The following is a 17,519-nucleotide window of genomic DNA, read 5'->3' as shown; positions in this document are numbered from 1 at the left end:
ACACTGCAAATACAGCCATTTTAGACTTTTTCATTTTTGGAAGGAAAAAAAAACTGTCAAATGTTTTTGTCTGACAAAGCATGGTTCTGCATTTAAATTTTTATGTACAATAAACAGTCTATTTTCAGGAGCATTCAAAACAGATATACTGTGTAGGAAAGCCATTTCTTGTTGCCATTTTCAACGCTTGTCACGCTTTTATTTTGAAATGCATACAGGTATTGACGTATACGGAAGTTGCTCCCCTAAGCGGGAAATAAAAAGTTCGAAAATTGTTTACAAATTAACAAACGACAGCAACATGTAGTACACAGTAATGGATAAACCAGGGAACGTAACCGGTGAGAGGAAGCGCGCCCCGCCGGTGAAGGTGTTTTCCAGCCAGCTGAGGACGGCGACTGCGTTACGGGGGAGTTCCGGCGACCCCGGCGCCGGCTGGGTAGTCAAGCTGGGCAGGGATCGCTTCCTGCAGGTCTCCCTGGTGTGGATGCAGGGCACCGTGCTCGAAGTGGAGCTAGCCCTCAACCGCATGCTACTCATCGATGAGACGGGCACCTTCACCGTACAGGGCATCAATGGCATCCCCAAAGGGAAACCGTGTTTGTCTTCGGGTAATGAAAGCGAGACGTCCTTTTGAGTTTCTGACAGCTTCGTGTTGTTTATTCGATAACTGGAACTTAGACACTAAAATATCTTGAAACGCACGATTGTTTTATAGTTTTACGAAGAACGGTCAATTGGCCATGAGGATACTGTAAGTCCACTTCATATACAGTATGATTGTACATACCAGGTATTTGTCATAGTTGAGTTTATACTCTGCTGCGCTGTGAACAACCCTGCGTGTAAATCATTTATAATTAACTGATGTTTTAAATACTGAATGTAGTATTACTCGGTTTACTGTGACAGGGCTGCAAATCAATGCTAATGGCAGTATAAGGTAATTGTGTTAGCCGCCATGCTGACTGGTAAAGAAACAAACTTGGTAATGTCATACAACTAATGTGTATTACTGTATTAATCTCATAAAATAATAAGACTCGAGTGATTAATGCGCCCCCCCAAAAGCACCTAAAAGTGACACTAGACGTCTAACGTGTCCCAAGGTAAATACGTGATGGTGATGGGCGTCATCCAGGCCGTCTCCCCGGAGCCGCTGGTCCGCGCCGTAAAGCTGGCCGACCTCTCCGAGCACGCTGCGCTACACAGACAGATGTGGAAGTTGGAGGTGGAGGAACTGCAGCAGGTGCTGGTTGCCCGAATGGATCCGGCCTCTGTCGACCCATGACAGCTGAAAATACAGAAGACCTCACCAGGCACCTTGACTATCAGCTGACTCGTTAGCTTGCTAACACAAATGTATGGATGTCCTTAACAGAAGAAAAAAAAACCCACAAAGGAGCTTTATTTGGTGTGCTGGCCGTTTATAGTGGGAGCATTAACAACTGTTTCTATGTATGTTGACTTGTTAAAACAAACTGCCAAATCTGTGTTTGTGTGTTGACTTGTCAAAAAGACAACGTGCTACACTTCCATCACCCTCCTTAGGTGAGCAATGCATAGCAAAGCTTCTTGGTTAATGCTTCCATTTGTTCGATTGGCAACGAAGCCGATGCCAATCGTCTTTGGACTGGTCCGGCGCCGCTTTAAAATAATGCCATCCTGGCTTACTTCCTGGACACCTCAGAGATCATCTCGAGTTGGGAGTACTGCTTCTCTTCACGTGATCTTCATGCCATTAGTTGATGTCTTTAAGAAGAAAACTGTATTTTCCAAAATCATTATCATTGGGTGCTATAAGGTGGTCTTTTCTGGCTTTGGCCAGTTTCATCAAAAGCACTTCCCGCCGCTCCATCCACTCCCGGAGCTCCTGCTCGCCGTGGGCCAGCTTGCACGAGTCGTCCTCTGTGCACGTCCCTATGTGGAACCTGTCCCAACACACCACCACAAGTCAATCGCTTGTATACACTTCATTTATTACAAAATATTCTCTAAAAAGGGGCCACCTTGTTGAACGTTTTGAAAGATCGTAATTAAAGGTATGGGAAAAGAGTAAAGATTTTAGTTCCTCAATTTAAAAGCATTTACACTCGGGGCTAACTTTACATCTGTTGTCAGGCACCTTATTTATTCCATTTGAGTGCAGCATACTAGCTAAATGCTGCTTCACCATGTTGGCTTTGACCTCTGGGCTCCAGTAATTGACCCCCCGAGCCCTCCTGCGTTGTATCCCATCAGCATTTCTTTAATGTAACTAGGACCTAAATTGTTCAGCAATTTATGGACCGGTTGCAGAACTTTAAAACCTATTCTACAGCTGACTGTAGTCAGTACCTCTGTATGCATTTTAGAATATTGCGGATACAATTAAAAGACGTTACGGAAATATTTCCCTGTGCTGCTAATATCATTCAAATCAGTTGGCACTGCCCTCTGAGGTCTGAAACTAAAAACCTCCCTCTTAGAAGTCGAGCCATCCCAAAGGGTTTAGTATTCCTATCGTGTGTTCTACAGTCCCACAAAGCTTACCTCTCACAGACTTTGAAAGTGCCAGTGGGAAATCGATACTGCCAACAATTGTGATCGTCCTCGGAGGTGAAGACTCGGTCTTTGTGTTTCTCCGAGGTGATGTGCTGCTGCCACTGCTTCTCGCTGTTGCAGTTCTTACCGCACAGCCAGCAGTGATTGCCGGCCTGCACCCAGCACACAAACAAACGTTCGCACTTAGTTGAAGTCATCATTGTCGTCATTGTGCTTCCAATGGCATCAACCCAAAAAGTCGCATTTCGGTTTTAGCACAAACGTACAGCCAGAATGGGAATAAACATCCACATCTCATGGTACGGAGGTAGGACGACAGCACAAGGTAGGGACATCATTTTACAACAATGGATGAATAATGGGATTTCCCCAATTCATTTTACTACCAGCAGAGGGTGCACTGCAGCTGAATTATTTTTCTGCGTAGAAAACAAATAGCCCAAAGTGGAAGAAAGCAAGCTTTGCTGCGTGACCATTAACCAAAATTATTTATCGAAAAAAAAAAAGTAACAGCGTCAGCTTCCTCCGTGGATATTGTTCCATTTCAAAATACAATGACACAGTATGCGCAACGCCACGACTCGGTGTTGATTAATTTAGGATTTTAACTGCTGAACAGGTTCAACATTTATAATTGTGGTTTTATAAATTGATCGGAGCCGGGGGTAAAAGTCTTTTTTTTTTTGCCAACTCACCACCTCTTCCATATAATCTGTTGGCATGTGAATGGGCTTGCCGTTCTCCCTCACAGACACGTTTGCGTTCTCCTCACTGAAGCCCGCCTTCTGAGACTGCAGCCACTTGTCGTAAAGCTGATCAGAATCTGCAACTGGGAAAGCACAAAACCCGATTGCAAGTGTCAGGTCAGGTCAGCCGTTTGAATTCTGCCGCGAAAAGAAAGGACTTACTGTTGTTTTCCTTCATGAACGTCCAAAGGTCTCGCTCCTCCGTGCTGTGAGCAAACGTGCAATTGCCGACATACTGACACTTCTTGCCGGCTGCCACATGCATACAAATCTGAGGGGGGGTTTAAATTATTTAAAAAAAAAAAAAAAAAAACATAATATGGACTTTTTTTTTCAATTCATATCTCATTATTTTTGGTTTTGTACCTCAAACTGAGCCGGGATTGGCTTTTTGGTAGGAAGGGCTCTAACCGTTGTCCACTTTTTCCTTTCAATAGAACTTACAAGCACCACACGCTTGTCTTTGGCCCACCTGTAAAAAGAAAACTAGCTGAGCACCAAAGCGCCGCCTCGTCTCGTCACTTCCGGCCCACACATCGACTTACGTGTGCCTTGCCTTTGCTGAGCAATATTTTTTATTCTTGTCCGCTTCACTTAGCTGCCCGTTTCTCCAACACTGGCTACAAACAAACATCATCTTCAAATTTTGAGGACCGAACCTTCTTTGGCCTAAAAGCTGATGGATGGGAAGGACAAGTTTAGTCTTTTTTTTTCCCAAGAAATATAACCAATATGATGACAGGATCTTACCTGGCCACCTTGTAATGCAATATTGGCATTCCAATACGTGGTGGCCTCTTGAACAATACTTTCATGACTGATACCTGTGTGATACCAACAGAAAGAAGTCAGCAAAAAAATCCATAGAATGTACATTGAACTTCCATAAAATGGTGACGGTACATTGCTCCTCAATAATATTTTCTTAAAACACCTCAGAGCTGTTTTTAGATTGTTGTGGGTGGGGGGGTGGGGTGTCAGAAAGACTGAATATGAATTCATAGAAGACGAAAACTCTTACGCCGCTCATGCTGCAGCATCCAGACCTTCAGCTCAGTGAGGCTGTGTGCGTAGAAGCACTCGTCCTCCCTCATGCAGCCGTAACGCACTTCATGTCGACACAGGTCGAGCTGGCACAGGGGATTCAACATTCGGATTTTGGAATACCGGACGGTGCTGTCCTTTAATATGTGCACCAGGCACCTGGCGGACAAACGGAGTCAATTAGAGAAAGTCGTTTCGCTCCAGACTGCTTCCCTGGATGAAGAAATAGCCACGACCATACGTACTTATGTTTCTCAAAGTCGTGCTTGGTTACCGGGTGAGAGCAAAGCGCCGGGTTATCTTTGTTGGTTTTGCTGATTATTCTTGGTTTGTGGTCAAAACACACCTGAAAACAAAACGTGCACTTTAATGTTTTTCATTGCAAGTCGACTTTCGGACCAACAACAATCGCAGCCGCTGACAAATGAGCACCATTGAGAGCTGCCGATTATCTCCCGATTATCATCCTGCACCGACGCAGTGACGGAGAGAAGTCGTATACTCACTCCGCACAGAAAGACAAATATTTCAGGGTGTTCCTGTAAGATCTTGGCCACATTCAGCCTCATGTTGGAGTTGGGCCCAAAAGGATCGAAGAGAAGTTCCCGAGATATAAGGCCTATCCGCTCCAACGTCCAAACGTCAATCTCTTCCTGACAGTACGCAAACGTGCAGTGACCTGGATAGAGACAATCTTTTCCCGCAGCCACCTCTGAGGGTGGTGGTGGTAGGGGGGGGGGTATAAAAGCATTTCAGTTAGACTAAAACTGTGTTTTTTCAGATATGAATTCAACTCAGGCTTGAAGTCACGCTTTTGGAAGAAGCAAGTGTATACCTTTGCAAATGTAATACGGGCCGACATATTGGGTTTTTGTTGGTCTTGGTCGAATGAGCCTCCATGTTTTATCAAGTAAATGTTTGAGTCTGCCCAGTAAAACATCCTTTTTGCATTTGTGCTCGTCAGTGTGGAGCGTGTAGTCCAACACGCCGGTTCCTGTCAACAGCGAGCACATTCCAGGTGACGCGGCTATCGTCCACTCCCCCCGCCCCAACTCAAGAATGGACTCCTCACCTGTTCTGATGTAGCAAAGTGAACACGCCTGTTTAAATTCGTGAGTTTCGGCTAAAGGGTTCTTGGTGACGCCGACTGAAGCACCCTTCACCTCGGGCATTCCCACAGCCATTCCCGTCGGCGTTTCCATTTTGCTCAGCTGCGTCCAACAGAACATTTGATGGTGAAGAGGTCAAAATGTCGCAAGTCACACGATTACGTCATCATGCGAGTCACGGCGAGCCATTACCTGTGGCGTGAATGTATTTGAAGAATAATCTGAAAATGTACAAGCATGGCATTTGTGAGAGTCACCTTAGTCTTGCTTTCGGTTATTGACAGAAGTCTTGTTGCCTACGGATGTACGATTTAAAATGGCGGATCTTTACTTCTAATTGAGTTGAGAATTCATCGTTACAGCAAATGGTTCATATCAACATCCGGGGCTTGAACATTAATTCATTCACTCCCAAAGACGTTTTTAAATGTCTTTTCAGACTTGGTCCAGAATTGACTGGTACTGAATGAGTCAATAACCGGGCGTAAAACTGAAGCACTCAAAATATCACCTGATGTTCAGAGCTCACAAATCGTGTCTCGCAACGATTTAACCCATCACAGATTTGAGCTTCACCAGTCTCAAATATTGCAATTCGCACAACGCAGCGCAAGTGTGGCTCAAAAGAGGCGCAGCACACCAAACCCTTCATGTGAAGTGCAACCTAACCTCATGCAAACATGCCTGAGAGTCAACAACAGAGCAAATTCTTGTTCATCAATAAACAGCCTGAAGATCGAGACGGCTACCGAGGTGGAGAGAATGAGATAAAATAGGTGACAGCCATGATGAGCGCAGGTTTGGCAGATATTGAAGCAGAAAGTAAAATATCTGATGTAGACTGTGTTTTTTGTAGGCGAAAATACTTTTTTCCAAGTAAAATTAAATGATAATGTAAAACTTTATTTTGCCTTTCAAATAAGCCATTTGGGAGTGCCATTGATCGGCAACAAGTCAGGTTAGTATTTATTTTTCCTACAATTTTAATAAGTGATAAGACTTATGCATACCTATTTGTCATGTCCTTGTTTACGATGGTACTAATACAGCGTGTTATACCGGAGACAAATTCCTTGTGTGTTCTACATACTTGGCCAATAAAGATGATTCTGACTTTCGTCGGGAACTGTATATAGACTTAATCGAAGTTAAGAAAAATTAGGTCCTTTTTTCTCAAGCGAGAGACTGGTGTCAACTCATGAAACAAAACAAGCCGCAAAAAGCCTAAATTTCCTAAAATTAACGATAATAATAATAATTAATTCATTGATTTTCATTGTCGGTCAATTTGGTCTGAAACATGGAAGATGAAGCTAATCTTCAACATTTTTAAAAGACATGTTTAAGGCCACTTTGGGCAAATCTAAGACTTAACATTTTCTAAATTTGCAGATGGTTTTGAATTATTTTTTCCAGAAATGTCAACATTTTATTTTTGACAGAATGTGTTAAGGGCACAGGCTGCAGACTAATTTCAACTTTTTGCAAATTTTGCAAAGAAAAGAACATTTTCATCTGCGGTATTTTGAAGACTTGAAGGTTAATTCATGCACTACCTTTGGAAAATCAAATACAATATTTTTTTTTTTTAAGATCTGCAGACACCCGCTATTTCCAAATCGTGCAGACCTACGGGTATTAGCAAATTGTGAGGATTGGCGTGTGTGCATAGATGGCAAAAGAATGATGGTGAGTAATCGTACCTGTTTGAGGATCTGATAAAGAGAGGCTATCCAGTGTGTCAAGAGGCTGGGACAGTGTCTCAAAAGTGTCCATCCCAAAATAGGCACTGGATCCTAATTGGTGATACAGCGGCGGAAGATTGACGGTGCACTGCTGGCTGCCGCGTAGGAAAGGGTTGATGTGAGACGGCAGAAGGAAGGGACTCGACATAGAGTTGACCGAGGGCATACTTGGTGGCAAAGGAAGAGGGCTCTTCATCGTGGATATGCCCTGAGGAAAGAAAGACAGCGAGACCGCCGCAATTGAGTCAATCAGCAGACTCTGTGGGAGGAGAGATTTTTTGTTTTTGTTTGTTTGTTTTAATACACGCACCATTGCCATTTCGGGGCCTGCTTGGTCCAGAAGGTCATCCAGGTCATTACCGATGATGTCGCTGTCTAAGTCCTGGCTGCTCTCAAGTAGCGAGTGCGGCTTATTAGTTCGGCAGCCATTCATAAAAGTGTTTACGGCGAGAGGGGCGGATGAGGGTGAAGACACGGGGAGGGGTAAAGACTCAAAGCCCGGTGGCTCTGACTGAGGCATTGATGGGATGCTGCCGGGGAGACGAAGCTCTTCTACCGCTGTGACCGGTGTGGGAACCGCAACGCTGCTGGCCGGGACCATTTCAGGCACTTCTGGAACACACAAGGAAAAAAAAAGTTTTATCAGAGATAAATTTGGCATATTTTCATTTTCAAAATTGTGACGGTGGTTTGAACACTGACCAATTTCTATTTCTTCAACTGACGAGGAGTTTTGGGATGCCTGAACAAGGGCAGATCAAATGTCCATAAGACGGCGCGTTTCTTCTCAAGAGGGACATTAAAAAGGTGGAGAACGCAACATGAGGTTTTAAAACACTCGTGTCAAAGTCAAGGCCCGGGGGCCAGATCCGGCCCCGCCACATCATTTTATGTGGCCCGCGGGAGTAAAAATCATGTGTGTCAACTAGCAGGATTCTTGCTGAAATCTGAACCGAAATGTCAAATTGTCATACATAGGTAATAAATAACGTTGAGATTTTGCACCGGCCCGCCAGGGGAAGCCATGGCTCCGAAGTGGCCCTCAACAAAATATGAGTTTGACATCGCTGTTTTCAAATAATAATTAAAATCCAACTATGAGGATGAGAGGGGGCCAAAGTGGAAAGATTTTTAACGACATCCGAACGTCCGATCATACAAACAGTTTCAACGTCTGGAGGAAAAAAAAAACAACATTTTTTTGTTTGATCCTGCAAACTCCACCTTTGATGGATAAAATGCATATTTGGCTTGTCACCTGGTCACAAGCAGCATCCTGATGACTCGATCCTCGCAAAACATTCAAAGCCGGCTGGCAAAAAGCAAAGAAAACAGAGTCGAACCCTTGCCCAGCAATTATTTGCGAAAATGCGAAAGTTTGTTGTCGGGCTTGGGGAAAGCAACACTGGCACCTTACTGGGAGGCCAGGCGACATTTACCTTCGTCCTTACGTAAGCTTTACGAATTTTCAACCCCAACATTTTGGCGAGGTCCTGAGTCAGCCGTACAACACTGGGATCCTGACAGAGAAAACACAATTCGGACCTGTCTGAGCGAGACGATGTACCACCTTCTCACCGGGGTGTTTTTACTTACCTGAGGCACAGCTAGAGAGCACTTGGCCACAGCGTCGTAGGCCTCTTGATGCCTCCCCATCTCTTTTAAGGACTTGGCTTTTCTGTACAGCGCTTTGTAGTTGCACTCATTGAACTGCAGGGCCTTTTCGCAGTCTTCCAGTGCTAGATCATACAGTCCCTGAGAAAGAGATATTGCGTTGACATGTTTGGGAACAACTACAAGGTCGATCATAAACAAACAGATAAGGGTGTGGTTGCCAACAGGTTGTTCTCCGAAATACCCACATCGGCTCCAAATAGCATCATTCCCCAAGATTTAACACGCAGGATTCAAAAGGAGGAGTCACTTCCTGAACATAAGACATGTCCGGTGACGCTTTCCTCACAGGATAGCGTGAAGAAAGAAAGGCTGAAGTGAATAATGCTCCCAAACTGGCAAGCTAAATGAGCACGATGGGTCTGCAAATGCATTAGCTGCACTAGCGGCATTTCTTCCTTTCCTCCGGTCTGCTCTCATCATGTGGTTGAACAAAACTACCATTGGCAATAGTAACGGTTTTGCCCGCTCTGGTCAGATGACCGTCATCGGGAAAAAAGTAGTCACATGACATGCATTTGGACAAGGCCTGATGCAGAAATTCATCCTCCATCCCGACTGTTTTCCGTGTGACAGTGCGCAAAAAGATGTGATGAAGAGTCCGTAAAAGTGATCTGATTTGTTTAGATATGCAATCACTGTGTTAGGATGAAGAATAACTCCACTTCTATTTCAACTCAAGACCTACTTATTTAGCAATGGCACTCCTCACATTCATGACAACAACCGTGCTCTCTCTCCCCACATCATCGAAGCAGCACTGCCCCGTGGAATTTGAATCACTTAAAATAAAACAACAATGGAGGCTTTTTGCAAGAAACAAACAACGGTGACGGTTTCATTTCGGTGATCCACAATAAGAAGTCACCTGTTGCATTTGCTACATCAGCAAGCCACAACATCTGCTGTTTACACAATTCCATCTAGTTCATTTTAGCCGTGTAGTAGTTTGGACACCTAGTGAGGAATGTACAGACCAACCAAAAGCAACTCACCGGGACGATGTTTAGACATGCGGCGGCTCGATTTGCGTAAAGCTTCTCTAATAAACCCGTTGCTACAGAGATGTCCTCCGAATTGGCATAATCGGCTAGACTCAAGGCTTCCGTGTACATCTCGATGGATTTTGTCCAGTCGCCCTCTTTAAACACGTCGTTGCCTTCTCCAAAAAGATTCCAAACGAGATCCTTAAGAAACACCTGAAAAGACAAACAAACAAACAACGTTAATTATTCGGGGTATACTCAGGTTTAATAATGTGGAGATGTTTATAGCTTACTTCATAATGATCTTGACTTCCAGGATATGGTAGCGTTGATCTACAAGCAAGCGAGTCGTGTTACAATAATTCGATTTCAAAACACATAATGGTTGACTAGCCTTGGTAAATTATACTGAAGGTAATCACAGCATTTATTATACATAAATGTGATGTGGTTTATTGTAATACAGATTGAATTATTGATTTTGTTTGCTTAAAAAAATACATGGGAAGAGATAACGAAGAGGAAAATGTTTGCACTTGGATTATTTGTTACGGTTATTACGGTTACAGATCTATCTTGAAGTAATCTCACTTTCTTTCAAAAAACTCCCAAACACTTTTATTACAGAGTGCTTTGGCTCCATGTGCCACAAACTCTACCTTGTGAGCAAGCATTTGGACAAAATCGCAAATTTTCAAAATAAAACGTGCATGTTTTCATGACTCAAGCTGTGAGCAATAATCAGTTTGAGCTTTTGCAACACAAACAGTCCATCTTCAGACAGTGTCGAGCACCAAATGGGACCGTTCACTGTTGACACTTACTGGATAAACTGTAGCCCTTTCTGGATCTGCTGCCAACGACTCTTTCTGTCCAGTGGGCCCAATCCAGACATGACTGTGCGCTCTTGTATCCACTGCTGGGTGTCAGTGCCTGGGAAATAACACAACACAACAGGCTTTTATTCACTTCTGATAAGACATTGACACAAGTAGATAGAGTCAAGCATACGCCCTCCATTATGATTTAGCACAAATGATTCCTGGTTGCAATTTTTTTTTTTGCAACTTTCATCCTGTGTGTATCGCACTTCCGTGTTGAGAGATGACGTCACGCGCATCGCGCCGGAACCATGACACATTCATGACATTTGAATTGACTGGCGACATATCAAAAGGTTATTGTAAACTCCACCAACGGTTGAATGGATGCTACACTAACTTTTAATTTAATTGGTGAAAGGGGCCTACCAAATTTTTGGACCATTTTACGCCTCATTTCAGAGTAAAATTCATACAAGTTCGGCTGGTGGATGTACAGTATAACACAGTAATCGGAAAAGGTTACGTCTGCCCCGTTAAAAGGTGCCACACCATACTTTGTTCGGGGCAGACGTTTCGTAGTAACAAGCCCTCAGCAGGATTGTTGTTCTTCACGACAGACTGACGTGTGCTCTGAGCGGCTGTTTGTTTCATTCGGTGTGATGGTGGAGGCACACGACGGCTCGTAAGCGGACGTGTCCGACGATAGACGCCTGACAATAACGCACGTGTGGTCCCCTGACCAGTGTATATTTGTGGTTAGCAATTGTGCTCTCGTTGCATATTATAAACGTCTAACTGAGAATTTTGATTGGGAAACGCATGCGTTCACTTCGGCGGGGGAAATGCGAACGTAACCTCCCAACACAATGCTACCAAGCGTAATTTCTAGGAAATTGATTGGATCCAAATAAGCCACAGACATATTCCAAGTTTAACTAGTTCTCTTACGCAGACAATAGCAACTTGTTCCATCATTTTTGCCTTGTTTTAAAGATCCCAGACTGTTTTACCCCGGCAGTAAAGTACACTTACGTATATGAGCATGTAAAAAAGACAAGCCCCAAATCCAGCAGCATCAGAGGAGGAAAACGCTATTTTTCGATTTAGCGTAAATAAAAATGTTTACAAAATAAGCTAAATGTGCAGTAGCGCCAAAGGCCGCCTTTCAGGTTGTTCTTCTTCTTGGCTAAATAAACTACAGTGATTGTAACAGAAGTGCTGCCCCCTGCAGCGAGGGGAGGGATGAGCAAGTTTTCAACTGGTACTCATATCCATGTCAAAGGTTTTAGAACGCACCAGTTTTCCCACTGTTTTTGAAGGTAAGTGTTGAACACACAATACAATATAACCTGATTTATATATTGCTTTCACAACAGCTGCAAAAGCAGTTAACAAAACAGTTAACATAAAGTAAAATAATAAACACAACACATAACATGAAACATGGACAGTCGTGCAATCTTAACCACTTTTCCTCATACGCTTTGTTGTTTGAAGTAGTTAGAGGAGAGAATCAAAGTGTCCTTTCACCAGTGGATCAGAGACGTCATGCTCAAAATGTGCACACGTTCCAGGTCAAGACGTTAAAACATCCATCCATCCATTTTCTGATCCGCTTTATACTCTCAACTTCTCAAAGGTCACAGGGCATGCTGGATCCTATCCCAGCCGTCCAGGTGGGGGACACCCTGAACCAGTTGCCAGCCAACCACAGGGCACACGAAGACAAACAACACCCAAGGACAATTTGGAGTGTTCAATTAGCCTGACATACATGTTTTTGGAATGTGGGAGGAAACCAGAGTACCCAGAGAATACCCACAAAGGCACGGTGAGAGCATGCAAACTCCACACAGGAAGGCCAGAGCTGGAATTGTTCCTCTGCACTGTGAGGTCGACGCACTAACCACTCGCCCACAGGGCCGCGACATTGAAACGGTACACTAATAATAACATAAAAACAGTCAACACTCTCTGCAGTCTCATGTTAAGTCAGTGTTTTAGATTCATTTTAAAATGCACAGTCTGCATCCTTTGGGATGAACTGGACAAAATAAATGTAAGTGCCACACATTTTAGGAACTTCTTCAACAGAGTTGGGGGAAAAAAAACTTTGTGAAGAGTAATTCTTTTCTATCATACAAAAGAAGGCCACGAGTGTGTTCAGCTGGCAACTTAATGAGTGAACCATTTCGAATACATTTTGTTTATAGATTGAGTCTATAATTTGGAACTTTATCCGTTTTATTTGTTCTATGGTTCCATTCTAGAGTACAATGAGAGAATGAACTGAACTGCATGATTTGCAGGTTTGTGAAAAAAATTAGAACATAATGTGTGTGCTAAAACGTATGTCTGGTATTGTATTTATCTCATTTAAGACTTCTCAGGATGGTTGGAGATCATGGTTGAGGCGGCATGGTGTTCTGAGGTTGGGAATTTGAATGCTGCCTGTGTGGAGTTCGTATGTTTTTATGTTCTACATCAATACATTATAGCAATGCGGATTCTCGAACAGATTATTCCACTTCGGCTGGCTTTCAAGTGGTGTAGCCGAACATTAACACAAAGAGTCTTGTTCTGTTCTTTCAGAGGTTCACAGGACAAAATGCACTCATCATTTGTATCCTTGAAGGGCAAGATACTTTGTAACAATAAGCCAAAACCACAATGACTGGGAGTGGTTCAGTGAACATGTGATGGGTATGAAACAGAGGTAAAAGGAAACTGCTTATCTCTCAGAATGAGGAACTGCTATGTATATATATCCATCCATCCATTTTCTGAACCGCTTAATCCTCACTAGGGTCGGGGGGTGGGGGGTGCTGGAGCCTATCCCAGCCGTCTTCGGGCAGTAGGCGGGGGACACCCTGGATCAGTTGCCAGCCAATCGTAGGGCACACAGAGACGAACAACCATCCACGCTCACACTCACACCTAGAGCATCCAATAAGCCTGCCATGCATGTTTTTGGAATGTGAAAGGAAACCGGAGCACCCGGAGAAAATCCACGCAGGCCCGGGGAGAACATGCAAACTCCACACAGGGAGGCCGGAGCTGGAATCGAACCCGGTACCTCTGCACTGTGAAGCCGACGTGCTAACCACTGGACTACCGGGCCGCCCCTGTATAAATATGTATATATATAAAATATATATAAATAAATAAATTAAGGAAATAACCCATTCCAGATATCAGAACATAACAAATGAAGATGGGCTTTTGTGTGACAGAGCTGACTCTTCAAAAAAATAATAAATCAATGACAAACCTAATTGTAATCAATGGAGTTGTTTTATTCACAGATTTACTCATGATGGTAAAAGATGAGTCTTCCTGTACCAATTTAGTTGACGTAGGCTGCCATTCATTTTCAACAATAACCCTTATTACATTTACAGTACATAAGGTGTGTAGTCCCCAAACTTAAAAAAAAAAAATGCCGGCGGGCCAGTTTGACAAACACCGGATTGGCTTAGCTGGCCAATGGGATGCTCGGGAGAATATTGAGACAACATTTAAAAAAAGATCCACAGCCCATGTTTTACATACACGCAGCGTGGGTGTGAGCAGTGTGCAGCTCAGTAGCTTGTGTGTCGCATGCCATGGCAGCCTTTCAGCACTCACTTTTACTCCTTGCAGGTAAGTTCATTGTTTAACTTTAGTGGGGGTGGGGGGACACAAGTCTTTTTGAAAAGACTTTCAAATTGTGCCTGTAAAAACTCAGGCTGTCAGTTTTTACAGGCACAATTGGAATTGTGATGAACTCCATTCAGATTGAAACTATTGTGACCAACGCCTCAAACAAATCCATAAAAATATTCCATACCTGCATTGCCCGCATTTTCTTTGTTGTTGTTTTTACTGAAAGTGGAGTGAGTTTCCTGATGCGGGTAGATTGGCTTTTCGCTTTGGAAGTGGCTTTTCAAAATGACCAAAATGTGCATGTGCCTTCTGGCTGAGGAAAAATGACCCAGCTGTGACTGTTTTGCCGTTTGCGGTGTGTCTGAAACTATTTATGAAACCTTGACTAAAGAAAGATGCACATGTTTATTTTTATTCAGCCTTTATCTTTATTCCTCTTTATTCTTCCTCCTTTATTCCCTATCTGCACATTCATCACCGACATACACACATACAGTACATTTCTGTCCGTCCATTTGCCTTATTTCAGGCATATATGAGCTGTTTCCAATGAGCAACTCTAAAGTCAACTGTGAGTTAAAGGGAATGTCTGTTTGTGCAACCACTCCTCTCCGAGCAAACATTTTATGAACATCTGCCATAAGAAGACAATTGATTTAAGGATGACCTAAAAGGAAGGGAAGAGGGGAAGAAATATGGATTCAGATGTACATAATTGTTTAAAAAAAGTTTTGCTAGAGTAAAATAAAAGTTTCTCAGTACTTGTGTCCATATCGTGTAAGTGTAAGAGGATTCTACGATAATAATTTTTTTTTTTCATGAAATAGGATTTTTAGCTTTAAAAATGAAAAAAACAATTAACCCAAAATATATTTAGGGTACATAATATATATTTTTATGTCATGTTTTGCTCATCAGGTAACATGTTATAATAGTGGTTACGACATCTGCCTCAGAGTTAAGGTTCGGGTTTTGAATTTGAACTGCGGCCTGCATGTGGAGTTTACATTTTCTTACTCGCTGTGCTCCGGGTTCCTCCAACATTTTATAGGTCTGAGTATGACATTTTTGATCTCTCTGTGCCCTGTGATTGGCTGGCTAGCTGGGAAAGGCTCCAGGTCATCCGTGACCCAAATCAGGCTATGAATGGGCTGTGTTTTCACATATTTTTATGGATAATTTGCACCAACTGTGCTTAGATATTGAAGTGGGTTAAAAATGTCAAACTGAGTTCTTCTTTTGTTGTCTCTTGATGCAGTGGCTGCGGCTTCTGCGTCCGTTGCGGCTTCTGTTTCCTCAGCGTCTTCCTTCTCATCACCGCGCTCGAAAAGAGGTCTGCTGGAGCTGGCGGGAATGATCAAATGCACCACGGAGAGATCGCCTCTGTCTTACGCTTTTTACGGATGCTATTGTGGACTGGGGGGCAGAGGCTGGCCACGGGATAGGACTGACTGGTGAGTGCAAAGTGCATATTTCACCACACGATGTCAAGGCGTCCTTTGTTGTTTGCTCCAAATAACGCCTCGAGTGTTTATAGTGCTAAAAAAAAAATCCTGATTGACACCCAGTACATGACCCACCTATACATTATGTGGTGCATAGGGTATGAATTAGCGCAGATGAAACTGCAGGTTCCCAATTGCTTTATGGGAAGCCTTAAATACCATCTCGAGTACAGTACCGGTACTTCCCAATTCCACACCCAAATCTTAATTGGTTCCATCTTTTCATGCTTTTGACCTCAAGGCTGCCAACAACAACAACCTTTAAAATAACGTGCGATTCCACCCAGCACTTTGCGACCCTCCTTACAGCCTAAATTCGGTTTAACGCTCGCAGACTCTTGCACTATCTTCATTCTGGCCGCAGGTGCTGCCACAAGCATGATTGCTGCTACGACAGTGCAGAGCGCCAGGGCTGCTCTACCAAAACAGATCGCTACGATTGGAGCTGTGATGACAGGACAGCTAACTGTGGTATTGTTTTTTTTTTTTTGTACAGTATGAAACAGCAAAACCTCAAAGTTCAAAAATATGCACAAAATAGGTATAATCTTTGTGTCAGGGCGGTAAATTTTGCAGGTGTTTTTTTTTTCTTTGCAACTGTTGCTTTGCTTAATTTACTAAATCATACCATTTATGGATGAAATGGGCTGCTTTTCTAAATTGCCCTGGAACAGATTACATTCATCCCAATGCAGAAAAAAAAATATTTTGAAAACCCAAACACATTGGAAATGCTTTGGATTCCAGATCTTCCTATGAGCGACGCATGCAAATAGGACACGTCTCGCGTACCTGCACAACAGGCCTCAGGGAAGTGAACAAGTACAACGTAGATGGCGCAATGTTTGAGCACCTTTCTAGAAACATGCCATTGAGTATTTAAAGGGGTGTCTAAAGAAAAGCAGACGATTGAAATCCGTGCAATGCTTTCAGTTACCCTTACTCTGCATGATTTGTATTTTTTTCACCAAATCTGTGCCATCCTGTCAATCCTGCTTATCCACTATTGACTAACACAAGTGTGTCATCCATTGCAGGTGATTTGACGGACACGTGTGAAAAGCTTCTGTGTAAGTGTGACCGGGACGCCGCCAAATGCCTGAGAAATTCACCCTTCCAAAGGAAATTCACCCTGTGGCCGAATTGGAGGTGTGGCTCCCCCCAGCCAATGTGTAGCATTTACTGACCCAAGCATAAATTTATAACGACGGAAGAAAATGACTTATGTAATCAATGGCCATACACCGTTGCAACAGTGTGCACTTTTTATTGACTTAATTACCGAGACACGAAATGCCTTGTAATAGTGAAATTGGTCTTTTGGCTATTTGAGAACAACGAGCTACTGGGGAAACAGGGAGTTTCTATATTCTTTTTTTTTTTATTTTTTTTGTCTTTGCTGTATTACATCATTGGGTGGTGTTTTCCACTGAGTCACTGAATAGGGTCAATGGAGAAAGAGCGTCAAGCCTTAACTTTATGTGAAGGTGACGTGGATGGTGAATGGAAAAGTGACTTCTTCAGTGTTAATGATGTCATTGCCTCATCTTTTTTTTTCTTTTGGATTTTTTTTTTTAATGACCAAAATCACGTCAAGTAGTTACCACAAAGTTCCAGCAGGAATGTAGTCCCTTATGCTCACGCTACAGTTAAGTAAATATAACAGAATTTGTATGAAACACACTCACATTTAAATA

The 17,519-nt window shown here is 43.1% G+C and overlaps 3 protein-coding genes across 4 annotated transcripts; 2 read left to right on the top strand and 1 right to left on the bottom strand.

The window, feature by feature from the left end:
- Positions 1–117: 117 nt before the first annotated feature.
- On the top strand, positions 118–1,491 carry rmi2 (RecQ mediated genome instability 2). Its single transcript, XM_052049037.1, has 2 exons — positions 118–611; positions 1,110–1,491. The coding sequence occupies exons 1-2, from the start codon at positions 317–319 to the stop codon at positions 1,289–1,291; spliced, it is 477 nt and encodes a 158-aa protein (XP_051904997.1). The 5' UTR covers positions 118–316; the 3' UTR covers positions 1,292–1,491.
- zc3h7a (zinc finger CCCH-type containing 7A) lies at positions 1,382–11,878 on the bottom strand. Of its 2 annotated transcripts, XM_052048985.1 has the most exons (23): positions 11,705–11,878; positions 10,673–10,781; positions 10,142–10,181; positions 9,858–10,061; positions 8,785–8,943; positions 8,628–8,708; positions 8,447–8,500; positions 7,891–7,930; positions 7,499–7,800; positions 7,147–7,396; positions 5,636–5,664; positions 5,407–5,545; positions 5,170–5,328; positions 4,841–5,046; positions 4,580–4,680; positions 4,312–4,493; positions 4,041–4,114; positions 3,836–3,966; positions 3,657–3,762; positions 3,453–3,561; positions 3,240–3,373; positions 2,533–2,696; positions 1,382–1,931 (listed from the first exon to the last, which is right to left on the bottom strand). In XM_052048985.1, the coding sequence occupies exons 2-23, from the start codon at positions 10,741–10,743 to the stop codon at positions 1,742–1,744; spliced, it is 2,925 nt and encodes a 974-aa protein (XP_051904945.1). In that variant the 5' UTR covers positions 10,744–10,781; positions 11,705–11,878; the 3' UTR covers positions 1,382–1,741. The 2 variants fall into 2 exon arrangements, with proteins under 2 accessions (XP_051904945.1, XP_051904946.1); XM_052048986.1 differs by lacking the exon at positions 8,447–8,500.
- A 2,268-nt stretch (positions 11,879–14,146) lies between these two features.
- Positions 14,147–17,390, top strand: pla2g10 (phospholipase A2 group X). Its single transcript, XM_052049035.1, has 4 exons — positions 14,147–14,314; positions 15,576–15,771; positions 16,187–16,293; positions 16,860–17,390. Exons 1-4 carry the CDS (start codon positions 14,278–14,280, stop codon positions 17,006–17,008), a joined length of 489 nt encoding a protein of 162 aa, XP_051904995.1. The 5' UTR covers positions 14,147–14,277; the 3' UTR covers positions 17,009–17,390.
- Positions 17,391–17,519: the final 129 nt, after the last annotated feature.

Source organism: Hippocampus zosterae, chromosome 17, assembly GCF_025434085.1.
Source record: "Hippocampus zosterae strain Florida chromosome 17, ASM2543408v3, whole genome shotgun sequence".
NCBI lineage: Eukaryota > Metazoa > Chordata > Actinopteri > Syngnathiformes > Syngnathidae > Hippocampus > Hippocampus zosterae.
The sequence above is the reverse complement of the archived record's forward strand: the minus strand, read 5'-3'. Positions and strand labels throughout refer to the sequence as shown.